The sequence below is a fragment of the Oncorhynchus gorbuscha genome, linkage group LG12 (assembly GCF_021184085.1).
Source record: "Oncorhynchus gorbuscha isolate QuinsamMale2020 ecotype Even-year linkage group LG12, OgorEven_v1.0, whole genome shotgun sequence".
Lineage (NCBI taxonomy): Eukaryota > Metazoa > Chordata > Actinopteri > Salmoniformes > Salmonidae > Oncorhynchus > Oncorhynchus gorbuscha.
In genome coordinates this window covers 78410855-78433081 of record NC_060184.1, presented here as the reverse complement: position 1 = coordinate 78433081, position 22227 = coordinate 78410855, and the positions used below count along the sequence as shown (strand labels likewise).

At 44.9% G+C, this 22227-nt stretch overlaps 2 protein-coding genes across 2 annotated transcripts in view; both read right to left on the bottom strand.

Moving 5' to 3' along the window:
• Window positions 1-13199, bottom strand: part of LOC123991416 (zinc finger CCHC domain-containing protein 2-like) — an 85462-nt gene extending 72263 nt beyond the window's left edge. The window contains exon 1 of the mRNA XM_046292994.1: window positions 13079-13199. Coding sequence (XP_046148950.1) covers window positions 13079-13198 — 120 coding nt within the window. The 5' untranslated portion in view covers window position 13199. The remainder of the gene's footprint in view (window positions 1-13078) is intronic.
• A 43-nt stretch (window positions 13200-13242) lies between these two features.
• LOC123991417 (zinc finger CCHC domain-containing protein 2-like) lies at window positions 13243-13836 on the bottom strand. The gene has a single exon (XM_046292995.1). The coding sequence runs from the start codon at window positions 13834-13836 to the stop codon at window positions 13243-13245; it is 594 nt and encodes a 197-aa protein (XP_046148951.1).
• Between the last annotated feature and the right edge of the window lie 8391 nt (window positions 13837-22227).

Below are 22227 nucleotides of genomic sequence, written 5' to 3'. Positions count from 1 at the left end.
GCCATTAGTAAACTTTTATGCAGTGGAAGGTTCAATTGTGTTCAGATCAGATGTCCTTGGTGAACCATGGACTGCGTGGTAAAGTGACCCTTGTGTAGTTAGCCTGGGTGACTGAACCCTTCTTAGCTGCTAAACTGTGGGGGTGGAGTGGATGGGGACTGTGTTCGATATGACAACACACTAAAAGAAAAAGAAACGACTATTAATGTTAATCAGAGAGACTCGGAAATGTATGTTTGATATTGATCCAAATGGATATGGACCCTGATTTAACTTTCATTGTTCATTGTGTATTGTGTATTCGTTGTGTTCATAAAATATATATATTTTAAAATAATAATAAATAAATAAAAATTAAATAATAAAATTATATATAACACACTAAAACCTAACGCCATGTCACTTCAGCGGTACCTTCTGATCATAATTGCTGGCTATGAGAGTGTAAGCTAATGTGAGTTATGAGGTTGTGTGCTGCTGGCTTCAAACTCTCTTCAAGTGGCTAAATGACATTAGGCAGACACACAATGATGCAGCTGTTTTACAGGTCAAGTGGGTTAAGTGGTTCAGTTGAGCGTCAACACTATAGTCAACATGGATGACTGTACAGCAACAGTACTCTATTAAAACTAGGGCTGGGAATCTCCCTGTATAGAGGCCAAACATTTAGTTAAAACAATCTATAGGATGAAAAATAGTGTTTTGGAGCAGGTACTGCCAACTAGCGCTAGCTAACGCTATCTAGCAACACATGTTTTTTTTTTTATATAGATGCTTGGAGTCAAAGTATCGATATAATATCGTCCAAAATAATATTGCGATATGTAAATGTATAATTTTTTCACCCATCACTAATTTAAACTGTCCTAGAAAAACAAAGTGTCATTTTTGGTTTTCTAAATAAAGAAAAAAAGTGGATATATGTTGTGACCATGACGACAAGTTAAAAGTATTGAGCAAATAAAACCATGGATGTCTGTTATTTGTTCTTTTCCAATCGTCTACACAGTGGTCATCTTTGACAAGCACCACTCCAATATAAAGACAGGCCTGCATTACAAGTACAAAGCCAAAAGGAATCAGTAAAGGTGAATAGATTTTTTAAATTTAACTAGGCAAGTCAGTTAAGAACAAATTCATATTTACAATAACGGCCTAGGAACAGTGGGTTAACTGTCTTGTTCAGGGGGCATAACGACAGATTTTTACCTTGTCAGCTCAGGGATTCGATCTAGTAACCTTTTGGTTACTGGCCCAACACTCTAACCACTAGGCTACCTGCCAAGATGACACCCTTTTAAATGAGTAGAGGACACCCTGTTAAATGAGGAGATGAGGTGATGACACCCTGTTAAATGAGTAGATGACACCCTGTTAAATGAGGAGATGACACCCTGTTAAATGAGGTGATGACACCCTGTTAAATGAGGTGATGACACCCTGTTAAATGAGGAGATTACACCCTGTTAAATGAGGAGATGACACCCTGTTAAATGAGGAGATGACACCCTGTTAAATGAGGTGATGACACCCTGTTAAATGAGGAGATGACACCCTGTTAAATGAGGAGATGACACCCTGTTAAATGAGGTGATGACACCCTGTTAAATGAGGAGATGACACCCTGTTAAATGAGGAGATGACACCCTGTTAAATGAGGTGATGACACCCTGTTAAATGAGGAGATTACACCCTGTTAAATGAGGAGATGACACCCTGTTAAATGAGGAGATGAGGTGATGACACCCTGTTAAATGAGTAGAGGACAGGACACCCTGTTAAATGAGGAGATTACACCCTGTTAAATGAGGAGATGACACCCTGTTAAATGAGGAGATGACACCCTGTTAAATGAGTAGAGGACACCCTGTTAAATGAGGAGATGACACCCTGTTAAATGAGGTGATGACACCCTGTTAAATGAGGAGATGACACCCTGTTAAATGAGGAGATGACACCCTGTTAAATGAGTAGAGGACACCCTGTTAAATGAGGAGATGAGGTGATGACACCCTGTTAAATGAGGTGATGACACCCTGTTAAATGAGATGACACCCTGTTAAATGAGGTGATGACACCCTGTTAAATGAGATGACACCCTGTTAAATGAGGTGATGACACCCTGTTAAATGAGGAGATGACACCCTGTTAAATGAGGAGATGACACCCTGTTAAATGAGTAGATGACACCCTGTTAAATGAGGAGATGAGGTGATGACACCCTGTTAAATGAGTAGATGACACCCTGTTAAATGAGGAGATGAGGTGATGACACCCTGTTAAATGAGGAGATGACACCCTGTTAAATGAGGAGATGAGGTGATGACACCCTGTTAAATGAGATGACACCCTGTTAAAGGGATAGTGTTTGATTCTGACAATTGGGATCCTTATTTGCGTGCAGTTTGAAGGAAGTTGAAGGTCATTTCGTGGGGTATTGCTAACTGCACACAGAGACATACAAATCTGACTCTGGGTAAGTAGAAAAACAGAATCTACTACTTTAACATGCAGCTCCCCAACAAAGAAATGCATCTCTATCAAACTGAAAGATCCTGGCTGGCATCCACTTGTCCAGTCACCTTAGTGCTCAGTTGGTTTCAAGCCATTGGCTCACAGCATGGTTGAGGCCCCTCACACTGGCATAACCTCCTCCTGCCTGTAGAATTGCCAGGCTTGCACTACAGTAGGCCACAGGACCCGAATGCCTCACACGCAGCACAGCACATAACTCTTTGTGAAATGCGCCATAAAAACTAGAAAGTGTATTGGGGGGGGGGTTGGCAGTGGCCTTTTGTACAGTCAGAAATAGCACAGCCAGTCAGTCCCCTGTGACATTATTAAATGCCTCGACTAGAATAGAGTATAGCGGATAGGGGTGTGAATGTGTAAACGAAATTGGGATCCTTAACGTTAATAAGGAATCCCTAACCGAAAAACAATTATTTTTTCGTCTTCACAAAATGAAACTTTAAATCACAGTGCTGTTGTCACAAAACTACCACAAACAGGTCCCGATCATCATCACAAAACTACCACAAACAGGTCCCGGAAATTTTTGTTTGTTTGTTTTTTAAAACAAATACCTAACTCAACAATGCAGTAATGTTAGTAGGAGAAAGCTTCAATGCATAAGGGAGATTTAATGCAAGAGGGAGCTTTAATGAATGAGGGAGCTTTAAGGAATGAGGGAGCTTTATGGAATGAGGGAGCTTTAATGAATGAGGGAGCTTTAATGTATGAGGGAGCTTTAATGCATGAGGGAGCTTTAATGCATGAGGGAGCTTTAATGAATGAGGGAGCTTTAATGCATGAGGGAGCTTTAATGTATGAGGGAGCTTTAATGCATGAGGGAGCTTTAATGCATGAGGGAGCTTTAATGTATGAGGGAGAGCGAGAGGGTCAACGCAGAGCAGCAGTCATGTGAGTGACGAGGGGGAGCAGGGACAGAGATAGTCTACCAGCGCGAGTTGACTTGGATGCGATCTTATTGTTATTTATTTATCATGTCATTACATAGATGCTGGATTGGTATAGGGAACATTAGAGTATCATGTAGTATCCTAAACCTATCACTGTTACATTGAACTGGGTGAATATGAATGACAGTAACCTAAACCCATCACTGTTACATTGAACTGGGTGAATGGAATACGAATGACAGTAACCTAAACCTGTCACTGTTACATTGAACTGGGTGAATACGAATGACGGTAACCTAAACCTGTCACTGTTACATTGAACTGGGTGAATACGAATGACAGTAACCTAAACCCATCACTGTTACTGTCATGTTTGTCATTTATTATCATGTCTTGTCCCTGTGCTCCCCATTCTATTCGTTTCCCTCTGCTGGTCTTATTAGGTTCTTTCCCTCTTTCTATCCCTCTCTCTCCCCCTCCCTCTCTCACTCTCTCGCTCTCTCTTCTCTCTATCGTTCCGTTCCTGCTCCCAGCTGTTCCTATTCCCCTAATCATCATTTAGTCTTCCCACACCTGTTCCCGATCCTTTCCCCTGATTAGAGTCCCTATTTCTTCCTTTGTGTTCCGTTCCTGTCCTGTCGGTTCCTTGTTTAGAATTCACCGTGCTGTGATTGTGTATCGCCCTGTCGTGTCGTGTTTTCCTCAGATGCTGCGTGGTGAGCAGGTGTCTGAGTCTGTCTGGTTCGAGTGCCTTCCCGAGGCAACCTGCTGTTCACCTGCTGTTCAAGATCGAGTCTCCTGTTGGTCCTCGTCATTTCGAGTGAAAGTTGTGTTTTTTTGTTTGTATTCACTTTTCTGGATTAAAGACTCTGTTTTCGCCAAGTCGCTTTTGGGTCCTCTTTCACCTGCATGACAGAAGGAACCGACCAAGGAATGGACCCAGCGACTTCAGACGCTCGTTACACTGCCGTCGAGATCCAAGGAGCCATGCTCGGCAGACACGAGCAGGAATTGTCTGCTGCTCGCCATGCCGTGGAGAACCTGGCCGCTCAGGTTTCCGACCTCTCTGGACAGTTCCAGAGTCTACGTCTCGTGCCACCTGTTACTTCCTGGCCTGCCGAGCCTCCAGAACCTAGGGTTAATAACCCACCTTGCTACTCCGGGCAGCCCACTGAGTGCCGCTCCTTTCTCACGCAGTGTGAGATTGTGTTCTCTCTCCAACCCAACACATACTCTAGAGAGAGAGCTCGGGTTGCTTACGTCATTTCACTCCTTACTGACCGGGCTCGAGAATGGGGCACAGCTATCTGGGAGGCAAGGGCTGATTGCTCTAACAAGTTCCAGAACTTTAAAGAGGAGATGATTCGGGTTTTTGACCGTTCAGTTTTTGGTAGGGAGGCTTCTAGGGCCCTGGCTTCCTTATGCCAAGGTGAACGGTCCATAACGGATTATTCTATTGAGTTTCGCACTCTTGCTGCCTCTAGTGAGTGGAACGAGCCGGCGCTGCTCGCTCGTTTTCTGGAGGGACTCCACGCAGTGGTTAAGGATGAGATTCTCTCCCGGGAGGTTCCTTCAGATGTGGACTCTTTGATTGCTCTCGCCATCCGCATAGAACGACGGGTAGATCTTCGTCACCGGGCTCGTGGAAGAGAGCTCGCATCAACGGTGTTTCCCTGCTCCGCATCGCAACCATCTCCCTCCTCTGGCTTTGAGACTGAGCCCATGCAGCTGGGAGGGATTCGCATCTCGACTAAGGAGAGGGAACGGAGGATCACCAACCGCCTGTGCCTCTATTGCGGAGTTGCTGGACATTTTGTTAATTCATGTCCAGTAAAAGCCAGAGCTCATCTGTAAGCGGAGGGCTACAGGTGAGCGCAACTACTCAAGTCTCTCCATCAAAATCCTGTACTACTTTGTCGGTCCATCTACGCTGGACCGGTTCGGGTGCTACATGTAGTGCCTTGATAGACTCTGGGGCTGAGGGTTGTTTCATGGACGAAGCATGGGTTCGGAAACATGACATTCCTTTCAGAGAGTTAGAGAAGCCTACGCCCATGTTCGCCTTAGATGGTAGTCATCTTCCCAGTATCAGATTTGAGACACTACCTTTAACCCTCACAGTATCTGGTAACCACAGTGAGACTATTTCTTTTTTGATTTTCCGTTCACCGTTTACACCTGTTGTTTTGGGTCATCCCTGGCTAGTATGTCATAATCCTTCTATTAATTGGTCTAGTAATTCTATCCTATCCTGGAACGTTTCTTGTCATGTGAAGTGTTTAATGTCTGCCATCCCTCCCGTTTCTTCTGTCCCTACTTCTCAGGAGGAACCTGGCGATTTGACAGGAGTGCCGGAGGAATATCATGATCTGCGCACGGTCTTCAGTCGGTCCCGAGCCAACTCCCTTCCTCCTCACCGGTCGTATGATTGTAGTATTGATCTCCTTCCGGGGACCACTCCTCCTCGAGGTAGACTATACTCTCTGTCGGCTCCCGAACGTAAGGCTCTCGAGGATTATTTGTCTGTGTCTCTTGACGCCGGTACCATAGTGCCTTCTTCCTCTCCGGCCGGGGCGGGGTTCTTTTTGTTAAGAAGAAGGACGGTACTCTGCGCCCCTGCGTGGATTATCGAGGGCTGAATGACATAACGGTTAAGAATCGTTATCCGCTTCCCCTTATGTCATCAGCCTTCGAGATTCTGCAGGGAGCCAGGTGCTTTACTAAGTTGGACCTTCGTAACGCTTACCATCTCGTGCGCATCAGAGAGGGGGACGAGTGGAAAACGGCGTTTAACACTCCGTTAGGGCATTTTGAGTACCGGGTTCTGCCGTTCGGTCTCGCCAATGCGCCAGCTGTTTTTCAGGCATTAGTTAATGATGTTCTGAGAGACATGCTGAACATCTTTGTTTTTGTCTATCTTGACGATATCCTGATTTTTTCTCCGTCACTCGAGATTCATGTTCAGCACGTTCGACGTGTTCTACAGCGCCTTTTAGAGAATTGTCTCTACGTAAAGGCTGAGAAGTGCTCTTTTCATGTCTCCTCCGTTACTTTTCTCGGTTCCGTTATTTCCGCTGAAGGCATTCAGATGGATTCCGCTAAGGTCCAAGCTGTCAGTGATTGGCCCGTTCCAAGGTCACGTGTCGAGTTGCAGCGCTTTTTAGGTTTCGCTAATTTCTATCGGCGTTTCATTCGTAATTTCGGTCAAGTTGCTGCCCCTCTCACAGCTCTTACTTCTGTCAAGACGTGTTTTAAGTGGTCCGGTTCCGCCCAGGGAGCTTTTGATCTTCTAAAAGAACGTTTTACGTCCGCTCCTATCCTCGTTACTCCTGACGTCACTAGACAATTCATTGTCGAGGTTGACGCTTCAGAGGTAGGCGTGGGAGCCATTCTATCCCAGCGCTTCCAGTCTGACGATAAGGTTCATCCTTGCGCTTATTTTTCTCATCGCCTGTCGCCATCTGAGCGCAACTATGATGTGGGTAACCGTGAACTGCTCGCCATCCGCTTAGCCCTAGGCGAATGGCGACAGTGGTTGGAGGGGGCGACCGTTCCTTTTGTCGTTTGGACAGACCATAAGAACCTTGAGTACATCCGTTCTGCCAAACGACTTAATGCCCGTCAAGCTCGTTGGGCGTTGTTTTTCGCTCGTTTCGAGTTTGTGATTTCTTACCGTCCGGGTAGCAAGAACACCAAGCCTGATGCCTTATCCCGTCTGTTTAGTTCTTCTGTGGCTTCTACTGATCCCGAGGGGATTCTTCCTTATGGGCGTGTTGTCGGGTTAACAGTCTGGGGAATTGAAAGACAGGTTAAGCAAGCACTCACGCACACTGCGTCGCCGCGCGCTTGTCCTAGTAACCTCCTTTTCGTTCCTGTTTCCACTCGTCTGGCTGTTCTTCAGTGGGCTCACTCTGCCAAGTTAGCTGGTCATCCCGGTGTTCGAGGCACTCTTGCGTCTATTCGCCAGCGCTTTTGGTGGCCGACTCAGGAGCGTGACACGCGCCGTTTCGTGGCTGCTTGTTCGGACTGCGCGCAGACTAAGTCGGGTAACTCTCCTCCTGCCGGTCGTCTCAGACCGCTCCCCATTCCTTCTCGACCATGGTCTCACATCGCCTTAGACTTCATTACCGGTCTGCCTTTGTCTGCGGGGAAGACTGTGATTCTTACGGTTGTCGATAGGTTCTCTAAGGCGGCACATTTCATTCCCCTCGCTAAACTTCCTTCCGCTAAGGAGACGGCACAAATCATTATTGAGAATGTATTCAGAATTCATGGCCTCCCGTTAGACGCCGTTTCAGACAGAGGCCCGCAATTCACGTCACAGTTTTGGAGGGAGTTCTGTCGTTTGATTGGTGCGTCCGTCAGTCTCTCTTCCGGGTTTCATCCCCAGTCTAACGGTCAAGCAGAGAGGGCCAATCAGACGATTGGTCGCATACTACGCAGCCTTTCTTTCAGAAACCCTGCGTCTTGGGCAGAACAGCTCCCCTGGGCAGAATACGCTCACAATTCGCTTCCTTCGTCTGCTACCGGGTTATCCCCGTTTCAGAGTAGTCTGGGTTACCAGCCTCCTCTGTTCTCATCCCAGCTTGCCGAGTCCAGCGTTCCCTCCGCTCAAGCGTTTGTCCAACGTTGTGAGCGCACCTGGAGGAGGGTGAGGTCTGCACTTTGCCGTTACAGGGCACAGACTGTGAGAGCCGCCAATAAACGCAGGATTAAGAGTCCAAGGTATTGTTGCGGCCAGAGAGTGTGGCTTTCCACTCGCAACCTTCCTCTTACGACAGCTTCTCGTAAGTTGACTCCGCGGTTCATTGGTCCGTTCCGTGTCTCCCAGGTCGTCAATCCTGTCGCTGTGCGACTGCTTCTTCCGCGACATCTTCGTCGCGTCCATCCTGTCTTCCATGTCTCCTGTGTTAAGCCCTTTCTTCGCACCCCGTTCGTCTTCCCTCCCCCTCCCGTCCTTGTCGAGAGCGCACCTATTTACAAGGTACATAAGATCATGGACATGCGTTCTCGGGGACGGGGTCACCAATACTTAGTGGATTGGGAGGGTTACGGTCCTGAGGAGAGGAGTTGGGTTCCGTCTCGGGACGTGCTGGACCGTTCACTCATCGATGATTTCCTCCGTTGCCGCCAGGATTCCTCCTCGAGTGCGCCAGGAGGCGCTCGGTGAGTGGGGGGTACTGTCATGTTTGTCATTTATTATCATGTCTTGTCCCTGTGCTCCCCATTCTATTCGTTTCCCTCTGCTGGTCTTATTAGGTTCTTTCCCTCTTTCTATCCCTCTCTCTCCCCCTCCCTCTCTCACTCTCTCGCTCTCTCTTCTCTCTATCGTTCCGTTCCTGCTCCCAGCTGTTCCTATTCCCCTAATCATCATTTAGTCTTCCCACACCTGTTCCCGATCCTTTCCCCTGATTAGAGTCCCTATTTCTTCCTTTGTGTTCCGTTCCTGTCCTGTCGGTTCCTTGTTTAGAATTCACCGTGCTGTGATTGTGTATCGCCCTGTCGTGTCGTGTTTTCCTCAGATGCTGCGTGGTGAGCAGGTGTCTGAGTCTGTCTGGTTCGAGTGCCTTCCCGAGGCAACCTGCTGTTCACCTGCTGTTCAAGATCGAGTCTCCAGTTGGTCCTCGTCATTTCGAGTGAAAGTTGTGTTTTTTTGTTTGTATTCACTTTTCTGGATTAAAGACTCTGTTTTCGCCAAGTCGCTTTTGGGTCCTCTTTCACCTGCATGACAGTTACATTGAACTGGGTGAATGGAATACGAATGACAGTCATCCAATATGCTGTAACAGAAATAAGGCCATGTTCATAATAAAAATAAAATAAACAATCGTCCTCCCTAATCTTAAACGGCATTGACTGTCACTGGTATGAAGATAAGGCTAAAACTGCTTATCCAATAGAAATCCCCTATCACACTTGTAGGCGATGTCATGGCTAGCTAAACTCATGCCTACAAACACGTCATGGGGTCTAACGATGCAGGCCATCGAATCAAAGGCACCCACTCGTCGATACAAACTCGTCGATACAACGTTTTTTGTTTATAATTAAAAACGTGTCCGTTTGTCACTTTTACAAGGTTGGAGTAATAGCCTGTTCAGCTACTTAAGACATTGGCTCAAATCGAGATTGTGCCATTGGATTTTCAAAAAAATGAACAACTAAGGAATCCTTTTTGTTCACATCTCATTGAGTACGGTTACATGCACACAATAATCCGATTATTGTGAATAATGTAATCATTTGATTTAAACGTTTACATGCTATGCGAGAAGAAGAAAGATTGATCTAATAATCATGTTTACATGGACACATCTGAAATCAGGCACCTGATGGTACTTTGATAGATGCAGGAAATTGCCAATCAAAATAAACATTCTACCAGAGCAACCGTGTTATTTTTGCGATGTCTATTTAATTCTGAGTTCGGACATATAGCGTTTAAATGGGAAAAAAAAAATCTTTTCATTTTTCAGAACTCGCACATAACAAGGAAGCCCGAAACCTGCGCAGATCTAATACACTGCTTTAACTGAGGATTTACAGGCCATAATAATTAAAAAAAGATTCCTCAGAAAACCTGCTGTTTTAATTGGCATATGCTTACTTCGATTAGGACCTTACGCCGATTAAGATAAACAGAGTGTAGTGGGTTCAATCCCCGGGACCACCCATACGTAGAATGTATGCACACATGACTGTAAGTCGCTTTGGATAAAAGCGTCTGCTAAATGGCATATATTATTATTATATATTACATGACTAATGCCATATTCGACCTTCTGTCATAATCAGTTTAATAATCAAGTGATTAGTGTGCATGTTGACTTCTCGAACCCCAAACCCCTGCCTGGTCTGTTTCGCAAGCGTTCCCGGAAGTCTCGGGATGTTGTGCCTCCGGGTTTAGAAACTCTTGTTGTTTAAATATGCGATTGCCCCGGCCAATCCTCATGCACTGTTGCACCTACGGAACTAAATCTACTGAGCACTATTGGTGCTCCACCCAAGCAAGGCATTGGATTGATTTACCGTGCTGTGAGGCATCACTGATTTACACCAGGTTCCCACCCCTATTTAGCTATTCTTCTGCCATAAACTTCCCCAGGCCGTTTTAGGGAAGCCTGTTTTGCAACGAGGCTAGTCACATCCCTAATAGAGGCTGATATGGCTAAGCTATAGAGACCTCTTTAGTGGAGTTTTGCCATATCTAGAGAGAAAGTAAAAATACAAAGAAATAAAAAAATGCAATTTAAGAATGGGAAGCATAGAAATAACACACATAGTATATAACTACCGCTTCTTAGACTTGCTTTCATGGAGAATGACAGATCTATAGATCACATTTCTATGTGAATTTGGTACATATTGCAAAAATGTACATATTGCATTTTTAAAATCACAAAAAAAATACTGTATGTGAGGTGGTGTTCCTTCAAACAGTGGTATGGGGAGGGATCCAGCTGTTTGTCCATTTCAACACAGTGAATGGCCTGTCTAATAAACTCACAGTAGGCTGTAAATAAAGCCTGGACTCTGTCCTCACATGTAGTGATTTCATTTTTTAATTGCCACATGAGCACAGGGTAGCCTAGTGGTTAGAGCGTTGGACTAGTAACCGAAAGGTTGCGAGTTCAAACCCCTGAGCTGACAAGGTACAAATCTGTTGTTCTGCCCCTGAACAGGCAGTTAACCCACTGTTCCTAGGACGTCATTGAAAATAAGAATTTGTTCTTAAGTGACTTGCCTAGTTAAATGAAGAAAAAATATGTTTTGAATAAACTAGGCTATATGAGCCAGAGGAGAATGTTAATCCTTGGTGTTTGTTGTTAATCCTTGGTGCAAAAGAAGATTAAATCTGCACAAATACTGCATCTTCCCCCATCTGTCAAATGTCAACCGTTGAGAACTAGTCATACTATTAAAGCCTTTTGTAAAAGATTGGGATAACCTAATCTACATTGTCAAAATGAGCCAATGGTATTTTGAAAGTCTCACAATTCGGGGAAAAAAAAAAATCGGTGAACAGATTCAAGGGAATAACTTTCCCAGTTTGTATATTATATCTAGTTGGCAAAGAGTACTATGAATTAGACAAGACAGTTAGCTAAATATATATCATTATTTATTAGCTCGCTAACGTTAGCTAGCTAGTTTGGCCATTTAGCCAAACATGGGCAGAGTTATCATGCAAAACCTCTTTTTTTAGTTGCTTATTACAACTTTCTTTCCCTGAGGTTATGTGGCAGATGGATTTATATTCAGGGCAATAGAGCAACTGAAACTCATCCAACATTGTAAAAGCAACACTGCTATTGTGAAAGGAAAGCATAAACATGGCGTGTGTTTGTTTGTTATTTATAGGCCTACTACAATTTATCTCATGAATGAAAACCATGATGCACTTATTTAGCCTAGATTTTAGCTGCAGTCTTATTTAATATATGCCAATTGATCTAGTTTGCAAACTTTTACTAAAGCATACGCTGTAACAAAACCGCAAGATAATCTGAGAAAAGGTCAATATTTTTTTGTAGCTGTGTTGTCAAAGGGCAAACCTAACTTTCTCTTTCCCGGCTGTCAAACGCCAGAGGATGAAATGACTTCTTACATACACGTTGGTCTCGCAACCTAGCAGAGACTTTTGGTTTTAAAAACATCAGGAACATTAAGAGATGGATGAATATGGACAAAACTGTACTTAGCATAGCATGAAGATTTGCATCACAATTTGCATACGCTAACTAGCTAAATGTACCTGGCTTCACGCCGAGCGTTCATCACCAAGTTAACTAACTAACTACAGTTGTCATCCGAGCTACGTTGGCTATATACACTGAACAAAAATAAAAACGCAACATGTAAAGTGTTGGTCCCATTTTTCATGAACTGAAATAAAAAAATCCCAGAAATGTCTTCCGTGCCAGGATATGCCACACCTGTCAGGTGAATGGATTATCAAGAAGCTGATTAAACAGCGTTATTATTATTACACAGGTGCACCTTGTGCTGGGGATAATAAAAGGTGCCGTTTTGTCACACAACACAATTGCCATAGTTGTCTCATGTTTTGAGGGGCATACAATTGGCATGCTGACTGCAGGAATGTCCAACAGAGCTGTTGCCAACTGCGTTTACGAGAAATTTTGCAATAAACCCAAACCGCTTCACAACATGTTGTAACCACGCCAGCCCAGGACCTCCACATCTGGCTTCTTCACCTGCAGGATCGTCTGAGGTGGAGGGGTGCTGAGGAGTATTTATGTCTGTAATAAATCCTGCATAGGTCCACCCACTGGGGAGCCACAGATTAGGACCAGATTCATTTATTTTCAATTGACTGATTTCCTTCTATCACCTGTAACATTTTTGAAATGATTGCGTTTATATTTTTGTTCAGTGTAGTTAACCTGTTGTGCCCATGTTGGCTAACAACAGTACCAATCTTTGGCTAAATGGCCAAACTAACTAGCTAACTTTAGCTAAATATATATCATTATCTATTAGCTCGCTAACTGTCTTGTCTAATTCATAGTACTCTTTGCCAACTATATATAATATACAAACTTCAATAGCTCGCTATCGGCGTCAGAGCACAGGTCCAAAACTCTTGAAAGTTAAGTCAGCTAACAAACTAACCAACTATTAATCAGTGTTACCTGGGCGTTTATTCTGTACCGATTCTGCTGTCTATCCTCTGTGGCAAATTTGATTTTGTCCAGATGCACTAGAAGGGTTTCTCTTTGATGAAAAGGAAACGCCGGATGCAACGAAGCCATAGTAAAAAGCAACGCAAACTGCTCCAAGGGTCCGACCGCTTCCTCTATTGGACGCCCGCAAATATGCTCTGTTCTCCTGAACGTTTTCCCGTCCACACGCGAAGGATGGAACGGGTCCCTGAAGGAGAAACAGAATAACCGGGATAGTTTTTGTAGAACAAGGAGGGATCCATATGGTTCAATATCTGAAATAGTATTCCCGCACACTCCTTGCTGTCAGATCGCAGAAGAGATAAGCAGACCAGCAGTTTGGAGCGCACCACCGGGTCGATAACATCAGATAAAATGCCCAAATCATTCGGACAGTTCGCCCTGATCTCGACATCCCGTAGAATTGGGTAATCTTTCCGTGCCAAGTCTTCCAGACAGGAGCCCAAAAACCGGAGTTCGAGCGGCTGGCACATATGCAGCAGTCCGCACATGAACTCGATCCGCTTGGCAGGATTTAGATGCAAACCAAACCACTCGAAAACGGTCTCTTTGTCCAATTGAGATGGATATCCTGGGTGTCTGGATGAATCTTCGAGCCTGTCGGAGATCGTGGGAGAGACCGATCTGGGAATATGGAGATCCGGCTGTTCCTCCGCCGTATCATCTCCTGCCTCCGCGGTTCTCACGGGCAGCTTCGTTTTAAGCATTATCGGCTCGACTGGAAAGGCTTCAAGGCGTAAATGACTGTTAAATATAGCTACATCCTTTGATCGCCTAACTGCTGTGTAAATGCAGAATCAACGGAAGCAAATCAATTTTTCAGTAATAGTCAGAGAGACTCTCGGCGACAAGCTTTAGTTTTCATTTCTCCTTCACTGTAGACGGCACTCTGATGACCTGTCAATCATTCATAAACTCCTCCCCTTTCCGTAGAAGCCTACTGGGTCCTGAATTTCAGCTGAGTGGTAGTTTGTTAATTAATAAAAGTTTCATAACAATTTGAGCTTATCTTTTATTTATCTACAATCTAGGTAGAAGTACAATTTGTAGAGTGGTACATTTTAACATGCGTTTAATGTCGAATCTGTAGGATCTTCTGAAATGGAAAGCCTATATTATGTGATGTATGAAATGGAAAGCCTATATTATGTGATGTATGAAATGGAAAGCCTATATTATGTGATTTCATAGTATTCATTGCTCAGCTTATTGCGGTAGTAGTAATTCAGTTTCATGTATCCATTCAAAATGCCACACCTGTCAGGTGAATGGATTATCAAGAAGCTGATTAAACAGCGTTATTATTATTACACAGGTGCACCTTGTGCTGGGGATAATAAAAGGTGCCGTTTTGTCACACAACACAATTGCCATAGTTGTCTCAGGCTGCCTTAATGCAGAAGTCAAAATGATGTGTGTATTAAAATATGTGATCTCTTGATTTAGACATCTATGCGTGTAAAATACTGTGTTTGTTTAACACTTTACATGACACTGGTCTTATTACTGTGTTTTAATTATTGTTCCTATGGGCCGAGCGAGAGATGAGGATTCCTTTAGACAACACTGACCCCTAGTGGCTCACAAACAACATTGCACAAGTAGTACGTGCATAATACCAAGGCCATGATATATTTTCACTCCTGTTGGCTAAAGACTACAGTACCCTACTGTATGTGAAATATGTCAGATTTAATCATACGTCCTTGATAATCCCTGTCAACATATTGATGTTAATTTAACATGGCATTTGGAGGCAGTGTCAGAGGAAGGACCTAAAAATGGTCAAACACTCCAGCCAGCCTAGTCATAGACTCACAACCGAAGAACACATGTACGGCGTTGTGTGGGCGAGCGCTCTGCTGATGTCAACGTTGTGAACAGGGTGCCCCATGGTGGCTGTAGGGTTAGGTTATGGTATGGGCAGGCATAAGCTACGAACAAAGAACACAATTGCATTTTAATCGATGGCAATTTGAATGCACAGAGATGCCATGAAAAGATCTTGAGGCTCATTCTGAGGCCCATTATTTTTAAGGTATCTGTCACCAACAGATGCATATCTGTATTCCCAGTCATGTAAAATCCATAGATGAATGCCTAATGAATTCATCACAATGGACAAATGTCCTTATATCAACTGTAACTCAGTAAAATCTTTCAAATTGTTGCATGTTGTGTTTATATTTTTGTTCAGTATTACATTAAAACTCTAAAAAGGCTTTTCATGCTTGGTGTATTTTGATATATAAATAAAGAAATTTCTGGGTGTTTCGAGCACTGATCATCAGACCGTATACCACGGGTATGACAAAACATTTATTTTTACTACTCTAATTTAGTTGGTAACCAGTTTATAATAGCAATAAGGCACCTCGGGGGTTTGTGGTATATGGCCAATATACCAGAGCCCCTCTAGCTTAATTGCTTTAAATACATTGAAGGAGGCTGCTGGATGGCGAATAATAATGGCTGGAATGGATTGAATGGAATGGATTGAATGGAATGGATTGGATGTAACGGTATCAAACACAAGGAAATCATGTCTTCCATACCATTCAATTGATTCCATTCCAGCCATTCCATTCAATCCATTCCATTCAATCCATTCCATTTTCAATCCATTCCATTTAATCCATTCCAGCCATTACTATGAGCCCATTCTCCCCAATGAAGGTGCCACCGTCTGCCTGTGATATACAGCGCGTTCGGAAAGTTTTCACAACCCTTGACTTTTTCCCCATTTTGTTACGTTACATTTTTATTCTGAAATGGATTAGGCAATCAGGTTGACACTTGAAGGTGGCCTAACGGATGGAGTGTTGGGCCATTAACCAAAAAGGTCACTGTTTTGAATAGCCGAGAGGTTAAAAATCTGCCGATGTCCCTTGAGCAAGGCACTTAATTCTAATTTGCTCCAGGGGCCCCATACCACTATGGCTGACCCTGTAAAACAACACATTTCACTGCACCTATCATACTACTATGGCTGACCCTGTAAAACAACACATTTCTGACCCTGTAAAACAACACATGTCACTGCACCTATCATACTACTATGGCTGATCTTGTAAAACAACACATTTCACTGCACCTATCGTACTACTATGGCTGACCCTTGTTGGTAGTGTTGTTAAGAAGGTAGAAACTAGGGCCTGTAGGACCTGCCTTGTTGATATTGTTGTTAAAAAGGTAGAAACTAGGGCCTGTAGGACCTGCCTTGTTGATAGTGTTGTTAAGAAGGTAGAAACTAGGGCCCGTAGGACCTGCCTTGTTGATAGTGTTGTTAAGAAGGTAGAAAGAAGGGCCCGTAGGACCTGCCTTGTTGATAGTGTTGTTAAGAAGGTAGAAACTAGGGCCCGTAGGACCTGCCTTGTTGATAGTGTTGTTAAGAAGGTAGAAACTAGGGCCCGTAGGACCTGCCTTGTTGATAGTGTTGTTAAGAAGGTAGAAACTAGGGCCCGTAGGACCTGCCTTGTTGATAGTGTTGTTAAGAAGGTAGAAACTAGGGCCCGTAGGACCTGCCTTGTTGATAGTGTTGTTAAGAAGGTAGAAACTAGGGCCCGTAGGACCTGCCTTGTTGATAGTGTTGTTAAGAAGGTAGAAACTAGGGCCCGTAGGACCTGCCTTGTTGATAGTGTTGTTAAGAAGGTAGAAACTAGGGCCCGTAGGACCTGCCTTGTTGATAGTGTTGTTAAGAAGGTAGAAACTAGGGCCCGTAGGACCTGCCTTGTTGATAGTGTTGTTAAAAAGGTAGAAACTAGGGCCTGTAGGACCTGCCTTGTTGATAGTGTTGTTAAGAAGGTAGAAACTAGGGCCTGTAGGACCTGCCTTGTTGATAGTGTTGTTAAGAAGGCAGAGCATCGCTTTATTACAGACAGACTTCTCCCCATCTTAGCTACTACTGCATCAGTATGCTTTGACCATGACAGTTTAATCTAAGGTTACTACAAGCAGTTTAGTCATCTCAACTTGCTCAATTTCCACAGTATTTATTACAAGATTTATTTGAGGTTTAGGGTTTAGTGAGTGTTTTGTTCTAAATACAATGCTTTTAGTTTTAGAAATATTTAGGGCTAACTAAATAGCCTAGTGGTTAGAGCGTTGGACTAGTAACCAGAAGGTTGTGAGTTCAAACCCCTGAGCTGACAAGGTACAAATCTGTCGTTCTGCCCCTGAACAGGTAGTTAACCCACTGTTCCCAGGCTGTCATTGAAAATAAGAATGTGTTCTTAACTGACTTGCCTGGTTAAATAAAGGTAAAATTAAATTTAAAATTCCTTGCCACCCACTCTGAAACTAACTTCTGCTCTTTGTTGAGTGTTGCAGTCACTGTTGTAGCTGACGTGTATAGTGTTGAGTCATATGCATACATAGACACTCTGGCTTTACTCAAAGCTCAGCATGTCGTACTTGCGGAGGACAACAGGATCCTTTGCTATGAGACTCTAAAATGAGTTCTGGTGCTTCTTGTTTCCATTTATCATCCTTAAGATGTTTCTTCAACTTGATTGGAGTCCACCTGTGGTAAATTCAATTGATTGGACATGATTTGGAAAGGCACACACTTGTCTATATAAAGCTCCCACAGTTGTCAGTGCATGTCAGAGCAAAAACCAAGCCATGAGCTCGAAGGAATTGTCTATAGAGCTCTGAGATAGGATTGTGTTGAGGCACAGATCTGGGGAAGGGTACCAAAACATTTCTGCAGCGTTAAAGGTCCCCAAGAACACAGTGGCCTCCATCATTTTTAAATGGAAGAAGTTTGGAACCACCAAGACTCTTCCTAGAAATGGCTGCACGGCCAAACTGAGCAACCGGGGGAGAAGGGCCTTTATACAGGGAGGAGAACAAGAACCCAATGTTCACTGACAGACCACCATACAGATTTCCTCTGTGGGAAAGTCTTCCAGAAGTACAACCATCTCTGCAGCACTCCAACAATCAGGCCTTTAAGGTAGAGTGGCCAGACGGTAGCCACTCCTCAGTAAAAGCCACATGACAGCTCACTTGGAGTTTTCCAAAAGGCACCTAAAGACTATCAGACCATGAGAAACAATATTCTCTGGTCTGATGAAACCAAGATTGAACTCTTAGGCCTGAATGCCAAGCATCAAGTCTGGAGGAAACCTGGCACCATCCCTACGGTGAAGCATGGTGGTGGCTGCATCATGCTGCTGGGATGTTTTTCAGCATCAGGGAGTGGGAGATTAGTCAGGATTGAGGGAAAGATGAACGAAGCAAAGTACAGAGAGATCTTTGATGGAAACCTGCTCCAGAGCGCTCATGATCTCAGACTGGGGGTGAAGGTTAAACGTTCTAACAGGACAATGACCCTAAGCACACAGCCAAGACAACACAGCGGCGGCTTCAGGACAAGTCTTTGAATGTCCTTGAGTGGCCCAGCCAGAGCCTGGACTTGAACCCCTGGAGAGACCTGAGAGACCTGAAAATAGCTCTGCAGCAACGCTCCCCATCTGACCTGACAGAGCTTGAGAGGATCTGCAGAGAAGAATGGGAGAAACTCCCCAAATACAGGTGTGCCAAGCTTGTTGCGTCATACCCAAGAAGACTCAAGGCTGTAATCGCTGCCAAAGGCTCTTCAACAAAGTACTGAGTAAAGGGTCTGAATACTTAGGTAAACGTGATGTGTCAGTTTTTTTTTATTGTTAATCAATTTGCAAAATGGTCTAAACCTATTTTGCTTTGTCATTATGGGGTATTGTGTGTAGATTGATGAGGGAATAAAACAGTTTAATATATTTTAGAATAAGGCTGTAAAGTAACAAAATGTTGAAAAAGTCAAGGGGTCTGAATACTTTACAAATGCACTGTACATCATGTTTTATTGTCACACACTGGGTAGGTGCAGTGAAATGTGTTGTTTTACAGGGTCAGCCATAGTAGTATGATAGGTGCAGTGAAATGTGTTGTTTTACAGGGTCAGCCATAGTAGTATGGTAGGTGCAGTGAAATGTGTTGTTTTACAGGGTCAGCCATAGTAGTATGATAGGTGCAGTGAAATGTGTTGTTTTACAGGGTCAGCCATAGTAGTACGGTAGGTGCAGTGAAATGTGTTGTTTTACAGGGTCAGCCATAGTAGTACGATAGGTGCAGTGAAATGTGTTGTTTTACAGGGTCAGCCATAGTAGTATGATAGGTGCAGTGAAATGTGTTGTTTTACAGGGTCAGCCATAGTAGTATGATAGGTGCAGTGACATGTGTTGTTTTACAGGGTCAGCCATAGTAGTATGATAGGTGCAGTGACATGTGTTGTTTTACAGGGTCAGCCATAGTAGTATGATAGGTGCAGTGAAATGTGTTGTTTTACAGGGTCAGCCATAGTAGTATGTCACACTTGGAGCAAATTAGGAATTAGGGCCTTTTCTTAAGAGACATCGATAGATTTTTCACCTCTCAGGTATTCAAAACAGTGACCTTTTCGGTTACTGACCGTCAGGCTATATTCAAGTGTCAACCTGATTGCCTGGGTTCTATTTACTTTCTCTCGTGAAGGTTCTCAGTCACTGATGACGTTTTGGTTCTGAAGAAAATGTGTTTAACTACTGTAGAAGCCACATTTTCCATTTACAGTAGCGGAGGAAATGTGAATACAGCGTGTTCCACATCCAGACATTTATGTAACATAAATCTAGAGTTAGACAAGTTATAATATAGTAGGCTACACAGATATTATCAATCAAACATGTCATAAACTGAAATTAAAGACGTTGCTACATTTCCACTAATTTCACAAAGTCGGGAGATCCAGTAACAACATGTGGAGGGTGAGATGAGACGTCGCAGGCTCCTGGGGAAACAACGTGTGGAGGGTCAGATGAGACGTCGCAGGCTCCTGGGGAAACAACGTGTGGAGGGTCAGATGAGACGTCGCAGGCTCCTGGGGAAACAACGTGTGGAGGGTCAGATGAGACGTCGCAGGCTCCTGGGGAAACAACGTGTGGAGGGTCAGATGAGACGTCGCAGGCTCCTGGGGAAACAACGTGTGGAGGGTCAGATGAGACGTCGCAGGCTCCTGGGGAAACAACGTGTGGAGGGTCAGATGAGACGTCGCAGGCTCCTGGGGAAACAACGTGTGGAGGGTCAGATGAGACGTCGCAGGCTCCTGGGGAAACAACGTGTGGAGGGTCAGATGAGACGTCGCAGGCTCCTGGGGACACAACGTGTGGAGGGTCAGATGAGACGTCGCAGGCTCCTGGGGAAACAACGTGTGGAGGGTCAGATGAGACGTCGCAGGCTCCTGGGGAAACAACGTGTGGAGGGTCAGATGAGACGTCGCAGGCTCCTGGGGAAACAACATGTGGAGGGTTAGATGAGACATCGCAGGCTCCTGGGGAAACAACGTGTGGAGGGTCAGATGAGACGTCGCAGGCTCCTGGGGAAACAACGTGTGGAGGGTCAGATGAGACGTCGCAGGCTCCTGGGGAAACAACGTGTGGAGGGTTAGATGAGACGTCGCAGGCTCCTGGGGAAACAACATGTGGAGGGTTAGATGAGACATCGCAGGCTCCTGGGGAAACAACGTGTGGAGGGTCAGATGAGACGTCGCAGGCTCCTGGGGAAACAACGTGTGGAGGGTCAGATGAGACGTCGCAGGCTCCTGGGGAAACAACGTGTGGAGGGTTAGATGAGACGTCGCAGGCTCCTGGGGAAACAACATGTGGAGGGTCAGATGAGACGTCGCAGGCTCCTGGGGAAACAACATGTGGAGGGTCAGATGAGACGTCGCAGGCTCCTGGGGAAACAACGTGTGGAGGGTCAGATGAGACGTCGCAGGCTCCTGGGGAAACAACGTGTGGAGGGTCAGATGAGACGTCGCAGGCTCCTGGGGAAACAACATGTGGAGGGTCAGATGAGACGTCGCAGGCTCCTGGGGAAACAACGTGTGGAGGGTCAGATGAGACGTCGCAGGCTCCTGGGGAAACAACATGTGGAGGGTCAGATGAGACGTCGCAGGCTCCTGGGGAAACAACATGTGGAGGGTGAGATGAGACTTCGCAGGCTCCTGGGGAAACAACATGTGGAGGGTCAGATGAGACGTCGCAGGCTCCTGGGGAAACAACATGTGGAGGGTTAGATGAGACATCGCAGGCTCCTGGGGAAACAACGTGTGGAGGGTCAGATGAGACGTCGCAGGCTCCTGGGGAAACAACGTGTGGAGGGTCAGATGAGACGTCGCAGGCTCCTGGGGAAACAACGTGTGGAGGGTTAGATGAGACGTCGCAGGCTCCTGGGGAAACAACGTGTGGAGGGTTAGATGAGACATCGCAGGCTCCTGGGGAAACAACATGTGGAGGGTTAGATGAGACATCGCAGGCTCCTGGGGAAACAACATGGAGGGTTAGATGAGACGTCGCAGGCTCCTGGGGAAACAACATGTGGAGGGTTAGATGAGACATCGCAGGCTCCTGGGGAAACAACATGGAGGGTTAGATGAGACATCGCAGGCTCCTGGGGAAACAACGTGTGGAGGGTCAGATGAGACGTCGCAGGCTCCTGGGGAAACAACGTGTGGAGGGTCAGATGAGACGTCGCAGGCTCCTGGGGAAACAACGTGTGGAGGGTTAGATGAGACGTCGCAGGCTCCTGGGGAAACAACGTGTGGAGGGTTAGATGAGACATCGCAGGCTCCTGGGGAAACAACATGTGGAGGGTTAGATGAGACATCGCAGGCTCCTGGGGAAACAACATGTGGAGGGTTAGATGAGACGTTGCAGGCTCCTGGGGAAACAACATGGAGGGTTAGATGAGACGTCGCAGGCTCCTGGGGAAACAACATGTGGAGGGTTAGATGAGACGTCGCAGGCTCCTGGGGAAACAACATGTGGACAATTCTTTTTTTTCAGAATTTATTAATAGCCATTCCCAAAACCACTTTGATTACTTTACTTTATTAGTAATGATCTGTTTTATTGTTAATTGACAGTGAAATGTCATGTGACATTTTGTGATTAACAGCTGCATTAACTATTGATTCAAATTGTTTGTAAACGTGATGCACTGGTCTTGGTTTATCGCACGCACCTGCAGAGCTGTCTTCTATACAACTTCAGAAATGTCCGTTGCTGTGATTGCGT

What these genes read in the sequence shown, in the direction of transcription:
- LOC123991417 (XM_046292995.1), bottom strand. Translation starts at nt 13,836, where the DNA reads ATGCTTAAAACGAAGCTGCCCGTGAGAACCGCGGAGGCAGGAGATGAT.